The sequence below is a fragment of the Anoplopoma fimbria genome, chromosome 8, assembly GCF_027596085.1.
Source record: "Anoplopoma fimbria isolate UVic2021 breed Golden Eagle Sablefish chromosome 8, Afim_UVic_2022, whole genome shotgun sequence".
NCBI classification, from domain to species: Eukaryota; Metazoa; Chordata; class Actinopteri; order Perciformes; family Anoplopomatidae; genus Anoplopoma; species Anoplopoma fimbria.
Genome location: NC_072456.1, coordinates 304,478 through 317,176, shown reverse-complemented (window position 1 = coordinate 317,176; position 12,699 = coordinate 304,478). Strand labels below are relative to the sequence as shown.

Genomic DNA, 12,699 nt, shown 5'->3' with positions numbered 1-12,699 from the left:
ATTGTATACTTTAAAAGCAATAGATTATGTATCGTGTATATCTGCTCGCCAGTGTGAAGGACTTATTGTGGTTGATATCATTGCTTTAAAATCCCAGTAATATCTTGCCCATGTTAATGAGCTTAGAGGCACAGCTGTTGTACGGCACAGTCCACTGACCTGATGGTGATGATCTGGCCAAAGTCCAGCTCGTAATTGTTAACTTGTGCAATGAATATTGCTGCCACGGCCTCATAGAGAGCGGTGCCGTCCATGTTGATGGTGGCGCCCACGGGGAGCACAAAACGGATGATGCGGCGGTCAATGTGGTTGTTCTCTAAGAGGCACTTGAAGGTTATAGGCAATGTGGCAGAGCTGAGGAAGACAGAGAACAAGAGAGAGAGCTCAGAACATTCAAAGGTCAGGGGAAAAAAATTATCATTACATAAGCACCCCCTAATTTCTCCCCAGCATGTGTGTAAACACGTGGTAGTGGTGAGAGAGACAGCTGGAACTCTTATGAGACATTGGGCATGCAGCATTTGCTTTTTGCTGGGTACACAACACATGTGTGCTGATGGCCATGTAGCAGGCACTTACTCTGGCCTTGGCACGGCAAAAAAAACAATAAACTGATTGAATCTCAATACACACTGCCCTCTCCAGTCCGCCACAAGAACAAGGATTGATTTCACAACATTTAATGGAAAACGCCAAAGCTTTTTTTTTTTTTTTTTTTTTTCTCCAAAGAACGCTGTTGTTTTTCAGATTCTCAGTTTGTCGCTTTCCTACCTTCCAGGCATCTACTGGTTCCATTCATTTCCATGTGGGTTGAAAGTGAAACCAGTCTTAAGTCTACCACAGCAAACATTATGTCTGCTAATGTGAATAAGCCAAAACATGACAAAACACTGACAGTGTCAGGTATGTCACAAAATATCAACATGTGCATGCATGCACGCAGATGGATAGCCGCCAGTCTAATCAAATGCGTGGAATGTTCCTTTACATTCCCATCTCATCCCACAGGAACCAGATGTTTCCTGAAATCCCACAGCCCCTTTGAGGCTTTTCATGGTATGGTTCCAGTAAATGAATAGGAAAGGAAAGGATAAGTGGTATTTGGACTCAAGGATATATCATTTTGATTCATAGGAGAAAATTAAAAACAAATATCGATTTTTTTACAACAAACAAAAAAACAAGTAAATCAAGTTTGTTCTGCTTTCGGTCATTTCCTTTACCTGGAAGAAGTTGCCAGGGCGATTAGCAGGGCTTGCAGGATTCCCCGTATATATACGATGGGGCTCTTTTTGGTGATGAAGAAGTACATGGAAGGCAGGATGAACAAGCCGTGCAACACCAGACCAAACACCACGGTGATGGCATAGAAGCCCAGCTTTTTCCCCATGGCTGACGGGTCACTCATCTCCAGGATCTTACCGGCCACAAGGAACACAATGCCAAACGGGAAGTACCTGTCAGAGCGAGGAGGAGTTTAAAATCAGCAGCAGTGGCTGTGAAGTCCTTTATAAATGAATCAACTGTAAGATTTATTCATCAATAGACAGGTTCTCACGCAACGGCATCATGAGATGCTCAAGTTAGGTGTTAAACCATACATTTCCTCGATCGCAAAATAATATTGCAAAGGCAATCTTGATAGGGCCCTGGCTCATGATAAGGTTATGGATAGTTTTACACAGAAACTGATTAGCACGTGATAATATTATATTTAGGTAAGACAGCTCCTACTGTTATTGTGTGTTTATGGCTGTTTAATGAATATCGCAAAAGTTTGTCAGCCTCTATGATCAATAGTTTGTGGATCAGTTTAAAGTGCGGAGATTTCCTGTGTGTCATTTAGTGACAGTTCACAGATATGGCTAACTGATAGCTTTGAATAGAAAATGCATCATGTTGTTAAGCTTAGAATTTGTGGGTAAAGTGAAAAACAAGTGAACATTTATTAAATACAAAAAATGATTTGTACTAAAAAAGAAATGGCTTTTACTATAAATTAATTAAATCCTGAGTTGAAATAGTTTCTGAGGACTGAAACTTCCCCTGTATCATCTAGCATACATATGTGTCTGGAATATCTTTTTAGGTAAGCATTAGAATTTTCACGTACATGCTAACATAACAAATATCCTTTGCCTGCTCTTTAATCTTGCCGCTGGCAAACAGCAGAAATTGCATATGCTGACATAACTTTATTCTAATTCTTACGTTTATACATGATAATGTTAGAAAAATCCGGAAAAATAGGGCTATACTTTTGTAGCAGGCAAACGTCAGGACATTTTATACGCTAACCTTAACTTTCTTATGCTTCTGTACTCTTCTAGCTGTGATTCTTATTTAATAGCTATCTATCAGCTGGTTTGTTCTGATTCACTGTTTTTTTCTTATCTGGACACTCTAGCTAGTTAGCACTGCTGAGGCAGCTATGAAAGCTCCCTAAGGTTATGAGGTAAACCTAGAACGTGTTGGACTGATTTATGCCTTAACCATTGCACATCATAACATTGTGGCAGTGAGTTGTTGACCGTCCTGCTGCACGTGCATCCTTTAAGTTGTCAATAGCTTCCTGAAGTAAAGTATGTCTAAAGGGAGCATTACCATATAACAATGGCAACAATTCTAAGGACGGCCTCATTCAGGCTCTGGCAGAAGTTCACCAATGCGCTGCCATTTGGCCCCATCCTCCCCAACATAATACCTGTGAAAACAAACAGCAGCATCTTTAAAAAATGATGGATGAAAGCATTTCAATTTGCAGTGATAAATTCTAATCGAAGCCACAGCACAATCCGGACGAGAATGGTGCAGCGTTTTACCCATGGTGGCTGAAAAGATCACAATTCCAAGGACATTCATTCCATCGCTTGTTCCTTCCCGAATGCGTATGAGCACATCAGGTGGTGGAGTCAGGTCAAGGGCAAAGTTCTGGATGTCGGTTCCATTATCGTCCTGGATACCGTAAATAAGCGCTCTCCGGGTAGTGGACTCGGATTGGGCCTGACTCATCGTTGGCTTGGGTTTCACAAGGTACTCGCTGCTTGTTCTATACTGTTGCCAGGGAATAGAAAAAGGAATCAGAAAAAAAAGACCTTGTCTTTGGGTTTTAAAAGCGATGTGTGTGCGTTATTGATTGTCTCACCTGCTGAAATGTGGCCTGGACCAGGTTAGATGGAAACATGTTGCTGCGAGGCAAAGAGGCACACATGTTAAATGAATCTGTTGTATGGTTCAGAAAGGTAGAACAATAAGAAAGCATGCGAACAATTATAAACTGTATGCTTTTGGGGGTATAAAGCCCTTTTCCCCATCAGTTTAATAGTTTTTAACATCGGTATGCTTGTCTACTGCAAGTAACATTATACATTACATTCTTTATCTATATCAATCAAATCCTTCTTCACTGCAAAGCTCAGATATTTTCGAGTTTTCTTGTTTTGGTAAATGACATGGCAGTAAGTCAGAGTCAGCAAGTTTCAAACAAAACATCCCAGTGTTTCGGTCAAGCTGACATATTACAGAGCAGGAGCCTGAAAGTGTGAACTGTTCAGGTTTCACTCTGTAACCTCTTTCCAGGAGCGTTGGTGGCAGGAAACATAATTATTCACATTTATACAAAAAACAAACAAGAAAAAAGATTACTCTCTTTAATTGTGGCTCCAAGGTAAAAAAAAAAAAAAAAAAAAAAAAAAGAGAAAAAGGATGTAATATGTAAGTTTTACCCTCCTGTTTTAACAAATCAAATCATTCTGAAATAAATTTGCTTGCTGGTCTGTTTGACTGCAGTTGTGTAACACAGTGCCGACTCAGGCAGGCGTGACCTCACCTTATGTTCCCAGTAATTTAAAACAATAGTTTATAATTTGTATGACATTCTACAATTCAATAAAAACAAGAAGCAGAGTTTATTTGACTGAAACAAATAAAAGAGAAAAGAGGTTTCTGGTACGACCTGAAGTTTAACTTTCATCCCACACAACTATGAAGTTGCTTTGAAAAATCACTTACAGAAACAGCATTCATACTCTGAGGGGTTTTGCTATGACCAGCAGTTTATGGCAGCAAATGTTAGCTAATTGTATGCATAGTTGCAACTGACAATACTCAGTGGTCAGTGCCCTGACTTTATAACTCTTCACTGTACCCCTGTACAGGGTATAACAGTAATGACATGATCTTTTTCTAAAATCCAACCAAACCATAACATGCAAATAGTCATCTTAACCAGATCTTTATATGCACTGTAACCAAAACCTAACCATTAGATTTTCAAAAAGTAAACCTATAAAACAACAAAATATAACCTGTTCATTAAGATTCACAATCACAAAATATTATCTCTGACTTTGCCCAAAGTCCCTGTGTTGACACAGGGATCCAAACCCCTTGTTGTCTTGAATTGACTGACTTGTTGAAGAATCTGGATAAAACTATGACTAAGGATTTCTTTTCAAGATATTAAAAAAAAGATTCTCAGAATAGTATGACTTTTCTTTTCAAAACTTTAAGACATTTCTTTTTTTTAATTAAGTATAAGGACTGTACATTAAGTATAAGAAACTGTAAAAAAACCTTTCAAAATTTTACAGTTTCTTTCAAAAAATGAAGACCTTTTTTCCACTCAAAAACTCTTCTTGTGAAACTGATGTATTCTTGAAATCTCTCACTATTTGTTTCTACCAGTGGCCATAAACATAGACTAAAGTGTAACATCAAGGGGGTAAAATGGAAAGTCTGGAAGTATTTCTTAACGTACCCTGAGTAATTGTAGCAGTTATAAGATGCTTTATTGTATTAATCCAGAGGTTATGAGAACATTATTGCGCACACAAGTTATTAAATGGCCACTGTATACTGCATTCAAATGCCAAACTCAGGAGTAATCAATTCTTCCCTTTGACTCAACAGAGACCCACAGTGAAATAGAATCCGAACTTCAGGCTGTACTAATCAATATGTATATTTTAATGGATAAAATGCAGGTTTAAGTCTCCAAAGTAAAATATGAATTGTTAATATTACTTTTGATCTCCTCAGCTTTGTAATTACACATGCAAACATGCAGTTTGAACCAGTCCCACTGTTAAGAGTTTATACTAGCTCCGGTCTTGAGGTGACCTGCTGATCCATTCAGCCAGCCTACGCAGCTCTGCACACTGCTCTCTGATAAGCAGCCTGGACTTACACTCTGCCCATTGCTCCACCAAGAGCATGAAATAAAATGCTCGGATTAGACTTGCAGAGGCACAATGTATGACAGGTGACTCTTAATAGTCCTGTTTACTGATGCTGGGTCTGATTATTAAAGAAGATTAAATGTTTTTAGTCAACAATGAAGTCGTCCCAGAAAACGGGAACTGAAAAGCTTAAGACAACCAACGTTTTTTAATCCTGTCTCAGGATTTGAGGCAAATACCAAACAGTCTGAAAAAGAAGGATATTGTCAGGATGAGGTTTGCTCCCGTGAGGTGCTATTACTCCAGTTTGGTCCACCTTTTATAACCAATTATGTCTGATATTATTCTTGTGCCATCTTGCACGAAGCATCAGATAATTTCCCATTCCCATTTATATTCATGAGCAACAGCACATAACGTTTCTAAGCTAAGGAAGTAAAACACCTATGAGCTCACAGATAAGGTTCTATGTCTGCAGTACTGGAATCACACACCATTGATAGCACTTAAGGAATAAAATATCATATGGATCATGTTATTTTACACATTAAAATGTTAAACTACTCCACTGCTACTGTGCCGTCTGGGAAGAGCCAGCAAGCCACAAATGTCTGAATGACATTGCCATGGGAACATGCTGTGCGAACATTAAATGCATTTTTTTTGTACTTAAATAATAATAAATACAAAAAAAATCAAAATACAAAATGTTTGTTGTTCTGTTAATAGGGTCATGTAAAATAGGGCCACTAATAAAAAAAAATGTGTATATATAATACCATGAAAATAAAGTATTTGGAGAAAGAATTATACAACAAAAATGTTGTATGTTAATATTCAGTTTCCAACCCCATTAAACGTGCTAAATTGCGAATCATAGAGCATATCTATGATTGAGGGATTGCCGGACAGAACATGAATTGACCTGCGGGGTTCAGTGCTGTGCCCTAGTTTAAACTTTGGGCTTAGCGCATGGCGAGAGGCCCGCATTTGAAATAATGTGTCTCAGAGTGTAATGGTGCTGTTGTCGCATTCTGTCTAAACGGCCTTTAAGTCTGAAGGGTGAGTCAAACCATTTTTTAGAAATGGTTAATTGTATTAAAAATTGAATTATGACAAGTGTGGCATCTAGCATTTCTGGATCTTGACCATAGACTGTACATAAAGATGGAAGACATGATAACTCTTGCTGTGAACCAAAACATATCCATCGCCCCCTTGTGGACAGCTGCAGTATGGTTAATAAACTCTGCCTGTCAAGGACAGACTTACTAAAAAACTAAAATTAATATTTTGCAATGGAATGTGACGTTTCTGAAACTCAAATGACACGTCTGTGTAATAGAACATGTGTCAATTTGATTGTAAATTTATTTATAGAGAGAACATGTTTGTTGTTGTGTCTCTCTAGCCAAACAGCTACCGTGGTGCTAGCGTAGCAGCTAGGTGGCTCACGCTAACTAGCTGTGGCTGTGCTCATGATTAGTTCAAAATTTTAAGATGGGAACTGGAGACGTGTTGTTCATCTATATAAAGTCTATGGGTGGATCCATACAAACAAATAAAAGTGGGGATGTCTTGGCCTGTGCTGCTGTGATTTTGACCATTATTTTTTTAAACGCGGACCTCAATACCAAATCTCTAGGGTAACCCTTTAAACCTATGATAATGTGCTACTTATGTGCAAAACTCACAATAATGGTAAACCCTTTACTAAGACCTTCAGATCCTCCCCAGGCCTCATTTAGATACATAAGCTACGCACTTATTCATATACACACAATGTATATGAATACATTAAGACCTTTACCCCATAGTATTACAAGTACAACTATTTTCTCTTGAAATGTATTATACATTTCTAAATTTCTCACTCATAACCTTATCATTATAATGGCCTCAAAAAACTGCTGTAAATGGGACAGACTGCTCTCACCACACTGATATTCTTTTATATTCTATTTTTAAGTATATGTTGTATACTGTGTATCTATGCATGCACACTATGGATCAATCTCCTTACATCTCATCCTCTTTTGGTCCTTTTCTGCATGTCACTCTCTTCAGAATTCAGCACCATACATCACCTTTAAACCCTGACAAGACAAATCCCCTGCAGCACAGAAATAATCTGTTTGCAGCTTTCAGTGGGGGTTATATCAGAAGACGGCTGAGTCTGTAGCTCACCGCAGCCCTCCCAAGCCCCGTTTGTTCTCTGCCAATCAGTCACTTCCTGATGTGAACGTACAGACCACCTAACAATGACTGTACTGAAGCCACTGATTAATGTGAGGAAAACACTTACCGTATATACATGACTTCTTCTGCTGTTGAGCAGATTTCCCACAACAAACAACTGAACAACATGTGCTCCATTTGTACCATTTCAGTCCGACAAAAAGCCTACTTCAATAATTGCCATGCATTGAGCATCGCTCATTTATGTTATAATCATGAACGAGGAATCGGTTGTTCATGATGTGCACTTAAATAGTCATGATGTTCCTACCGGATGAGGTCAAGCAGAGCGTCAGCAGAACTCATGATAGGCTTGCCGCTGTCCTCGGAGTCCTCTTTTTGAGCCGCACCGCCCGGGTGGATGATGGAGACCATAATGATTCCCACTACCACGGCTACAAAGGTGGTCCACAGGTAATAGGACACTGTGATCAGACCAAGCCGACTGGAACACTTGGCGTCGAGGGCAGCCAGTCCTGACATCAAACTGGAAGAGGAAACATTCCAGTTAGACTGATAGTTAGTGCTTTATTTAAACAATGCATGTTGAACCACGTTAAAGCAAATGTGTCAATGCAATCCATCAGTAAAAAAAACGAATTCTTGCATGCTGCTCACTTCGAAAACATGTTGATATTCTTGTGAGGTGTAAAACCATGTATCTGTAAAAAGTAATAATTACAACAGCTTGGTTACAACGGTTTTCTGAATGAAGCCAATGTAAGATGTAAGAAATTGTCTTTCAAGGCTAAGACGTTGGACGACATTCTTAATCTGTTCAGGAGTCTGTAGTCCTTCAATCTATTTGAAAACCTCTAATACAAAACTTGTACATTCTTATCAAAAAAAACAATCTCACCACAAGGTCCATTCTCTGGAATTTTCTCAGCACTTTGAAATCTTTTGATGAGATTGTTTTGCCAACATTTGTTTCCAATGTCACAACTCAACATACTTCATCTGCTCAGGAACATCCTGTGATAGAATTGAAAGCTCCAGACAAACTACTGTGGTGAGGTTGTTTCTCATCTGCTGTGTCCCCTGGTTCAAAAGGGACTTAAAACATTAGTTGGACATTCATGGTTGGGACAGTGTTGCTTTTTTCAGATGTAAGGTACCCAACAAGTCCTCCAAACTATGTAACAAAACTGTCCATGCCATTTGTAAAGACATTTAGGAGCAATTTCAGTTGACTATTGGTCGGAATAAAGGAAATGAACAGCAGTCTCCCGTGTTAAGTGCTGCCTTCAGATGGTGTTGTGTTCACCATGTTCATGAGAAGAGTCTGTATGACAGGCCCAATCTTGTGTCGTGACATTTTTTTATGAAAGCTCAGCATTCACAAGATATGACGTGATTGCTGGCCTTTTCAGATGGTGGAGGCCATGGAAGTTCATTTTTGGTGGACGGTAAGTTGATATATTGTCATTTTAAACGTATCAAGTATTTTTGCATAATTTTGTAACCTGTCTGAAGAAAATGTTGATATTCCCAATGGAACCTGGTTGTCATTATCCCTTTGCATTTCCTGCATTAAGTCACAGAACCTATAAAAGAGGGATAGGTCATTACCTTTCTGAACCTTCATTGGTGCCAAGCTGGTAGTATTCATGTATTTTATTGTTATAGAGCATCTTTGTTATCAATAACTAACCAAATATCAAACTGTAAACTATATAAAATGATATTCAGGAGGGCTAACGATGGCCAGCTCGCTCAACAATGTTTCCTGTAATTGTCAGGAGGAGGCGCTAACTGCCAAATCTTCAATGCCTCTATAGAAAATTAATAAATTAATCTTATAAAATATTTTCAGTATGTTCAGTGATAATAGTTCTGTCATGATGTAGCTATCTTGAATTGAGCTATGTGGAGTAGCTGACTGAGCCATGATCTTTTTGGAGACCAAAAACTGGGAGAACAAATAAACACATTCAGAAAAGAACATTAGTGAACATCACAAAATATGTTTTTATTTTTATTTTGTGGAAGAATTTTCAAGTCAAATGTGAAAAACAAAGATATGATGGTTTAAGTGGGACTTGCCATGCCCACCCCATTAAATTCAATACATCTGGAGCCAAACTCTGGCACCAATGCAAAACTAAAATGCCGTCAGGATGACATGATTAATCCTTCTTTTATTTTTATATTTTTTATGTAATTACAAAGCTAGTAATTTTAAATCAAAATGTGCTCAAGAATTCGCAAAAAATAACGTGGCTATTGAAAAAAAATGAATGATTTCAATGACCAATACTGTTTGAATGTCACCAGGCAAGTCAGGTAGAGACAACTGTGTTTTACCACTGTTAGCTATAGCTAACATTGCCAACTGCAGTAACACAATTTTTTATAACATTTTTTTTTATTAAAAAGTGACGTGGGAAACAACCCCTTGCCAGAAAAAGGTCCAAAGTGTGTGGTGATGAAATCTAAAAACGTTAAATTGGGATTAATAATAGCAGGCAGTGATGGGCCAGGGCAAGCAGTATATTGATTATGCTCAGCTGACGGTGGCATAACACGTTCTTTTTTTCTCTTTCTTTGTCTTGTTATGTTTTTATTCTCATTTATTTGGAAAAGATGGTCATTGGAATTGTTTTAACAATCAGAGGTGGGCCCTGAAGTATCAAAACTTTGAGAGCCCCTTGTATAGATGACATTTTTTTATCCACAAGCTCAATTTGTATTTGAAGGCAACAAAAGTCCAACATTTTGTTGACCTACCAATCCACCCTAACCTCCTACCTTTCTTTAATTTGTTTGATTGCTTTTTTTGTTTTGTTTAATTGGTTTGTCTTGAGGCATTTTAGAATATAATATAGCTCGCTGTTTAAAATAAATACATATTTAAAACGTCCTCTACAACGTGACTGACTGACGTCACGTGTCAGGTGACTTACGTTACGCTATATAGCGCGCAGGCAGAAGGCGGGTTTCGTGTAGCTAGCTGCTAACGCTACGTAACTGGCTCAGCAGGTGTCTCTGAGCAGCTTCAAAAGACACGTCTAGTAGGAGGCGGGGGCGATGGCGGGAGGGGACTAAATTGGTCTGGACTGACGCGAGTATGCACTTTGCAACAAAACAAGAAAAGGAGTTCCTATTGTAAACGATAATGATGATAGCGGGGAGATACAAAACAAGATAGCGATATAATTGAACCTGAGAGAGTGAGGAAAGACTGTGTGTTGTGCTTGAAGTGCTACCAAAGAAAACAACGTGTTCAGCTATGGCGTAAGAGAGAGTACGTCCCAAAGCCAACGAGGGGCCAAAGATCATAAGGCCAAAGATGTGTCAGATGTGGAGAAGATCACGAGTATGAATGTGATCAGAGGCGACCAAAATGCTGTCACAGAGGTGGCAATCACATCGTAACGTATTGGGGATCTGAAGTGATGAGAAGGGAAAGACAGCAGGTAAGAGTTCAGAACAAGGCCACACATGCAGAGGCAGTAAAGACAGTGAGACAGAGGGGAGGACATGATGAAAGATTAGAGAGTAGAGGGAAAACCAGGACAGAACCAGACCAGACAAATGAGGGGGATGTGATGGTTGATTTAAATAATCAAGTCACTTTAATAGCAGGAGCAGTAAATGCTACAATACAGAGAAAATACAAGTAATTGTAAAGGCGGCAGCTCATCATCGAGACGGATTAGATTAGATGTGCACACAGCTCTAGATTTAACGTTAATTTCTAGGAATTTAGTAGGGAGATGGGAGTGGGATGTGTCAGGAGAAACATCAGTAGGTAGTGATCATTTTCTAGTGTTTTGTAGCCCATAACTACAAAGAAATAGGAAACAAGGGGACGTTTTGAGGGGATGGTTATTTAGCAGTACAAAATAGGACATTTTTACATTTATATGCGAGCTGTTAGACAGGAATAGATCAAATTGATGGATGGATAATTAAATTGGCTAACCAGTCAATTTTTTGAAGTAAAGGAAGAATGAAGCGACGGGTGTTTTCCCTTGTGGAGAGATGATCAGGGTAAAGTAGTGAAAGAAAGGAATGAAGCTCTCAGGATATTAAGAAGAACTCATCATTTTCAGACTTTAATTAAATATAAGCAAGCACAAGCAAAGGTTAGGAAAATATGATGTGAAAAAAACGTGATGCAAAAAGGCAAAGCTGACAGACCTTTTGTAGTGAAATTGTGGGAGCTGTGGGAGATGTTTGGAACACGATTAAAAGCATGAGAGGAATCGGAAGGGAATGGCAGCAATTCATCACGTAAGATTGGGGAGGAGGCGGCAGTGTCTGATGAAGCGAAGGCAGAGATGAAAAGCAAAGGCACTCAAATCCATAGTTCTGACTGAGGATGGCAATAGAGGTAGAGTAATTACCAGAGCAGCTAGTCCTGGATTTCTTGAGAGAATACACTTTGGAAGAAATGAAGAGGGCGATAAATAAGATCAGGACTAACATCTCCTAAGAAGAATGGAATCTGTTATGAAAGGCTTAAGCATTTATGTGTTTTTGTGTCTATGTGGGGAATTCGCCATCTGGCTGGATGGGAGTGGGAGAGGAACCATGGACCCTGATAAGTGTCTGGAAACAGGTTAGGAAAGCTCAAGTTATTAATGCATCAGTGATTATTATCCGTTTTATTTGATAGACCTCTTCGAGTCAGAATCGGGCAGCCTTATCAGGAATGTACGACAGAAAATGGCACTCCTCAGGGCAGTATCATTAGCCCAATACTCTTTTCTATTACGGTAAATTATGTTTTATTTTCTCAAGTGCAGGGTGATATTTGACGCTAGTTGTTTGCCGATGACAGGGAATTGTGGAAAAGGGGAGGGAACAGCTATCATACCATGAAAATACAAGAGGAAGTTAATGCAAACAGTTAATGATGAACTACTGGGCAAATCTTCCAGGGCATTCCGAAGATCTTTTCAGTTTTTGCGTGGAGCAGTGGAAAAGCTGGTAGAGACATAACATTAAGCCAGAAATTATAGCACCCCTGCCAGTTGCTCCACCCTGGCTGTTTCACTCAGCGTCAGTCGATTTGTATAGTCTAGAAAAAGTGCAGGTACATTATGATTTTGGAAATATTGCAGTCTTGGTTGAGGATGGACTACTGACAGAATATCCAACCTATGTCCCAGTATATAGAACGAAGGATCTTAATACATGTTTTGCTTTTAGTATACCAGTCTGGCAAGTTTTTGTTATAAGAAGAACATCATATCATTTATCTCGACGGTTGAGATGATGGCAATTGCAAAAGCATTACAGCAGATAGAAGAGTAACAAATTCTAAAGGTTA

At 38.9% G+C, this 12,699-nt stretch overlaps 1 protein-coding gene across 1 annotated transcript in view; it reads right to left on the bottom strand.

Annotated features, from left to right (window-relative positions):
• slc1a7b (solute carrier family 1 member 7b) overlaps positions 1–12,699 on the bottom strand; it is a 34,930-nt gene that overhangs the window by 2,169 nt on the left and 20,062 nt on the right. Inside the window, exons 3-8 of the mRNA XM_054602651.1 lie at positions 7,690–7,905; positions 3,146–3,188; positions 2,823–3,054; positions 2,605–2,704; positions 1,224–1,457; positions 160–354 (exon numbers count right to left, since the gene is read on the bottom strand). Coding sequence (XP_054458626.1) covers positions 160–354; positions 1,224–1,457; positions 2,605–2,704; positions 2,823–3,054; positions 3,146–3,188; positions 7,690–7,905 — 1,020 coding nt within the window. The remainder of the gene's footprint in view (positions 1–159; positions 355–1,223; positions 1,458–2,604; positions 2,705–2,822; positions 3,055–3,145; positions 3,189–7,689; positions 7,906–12,699) is intronic.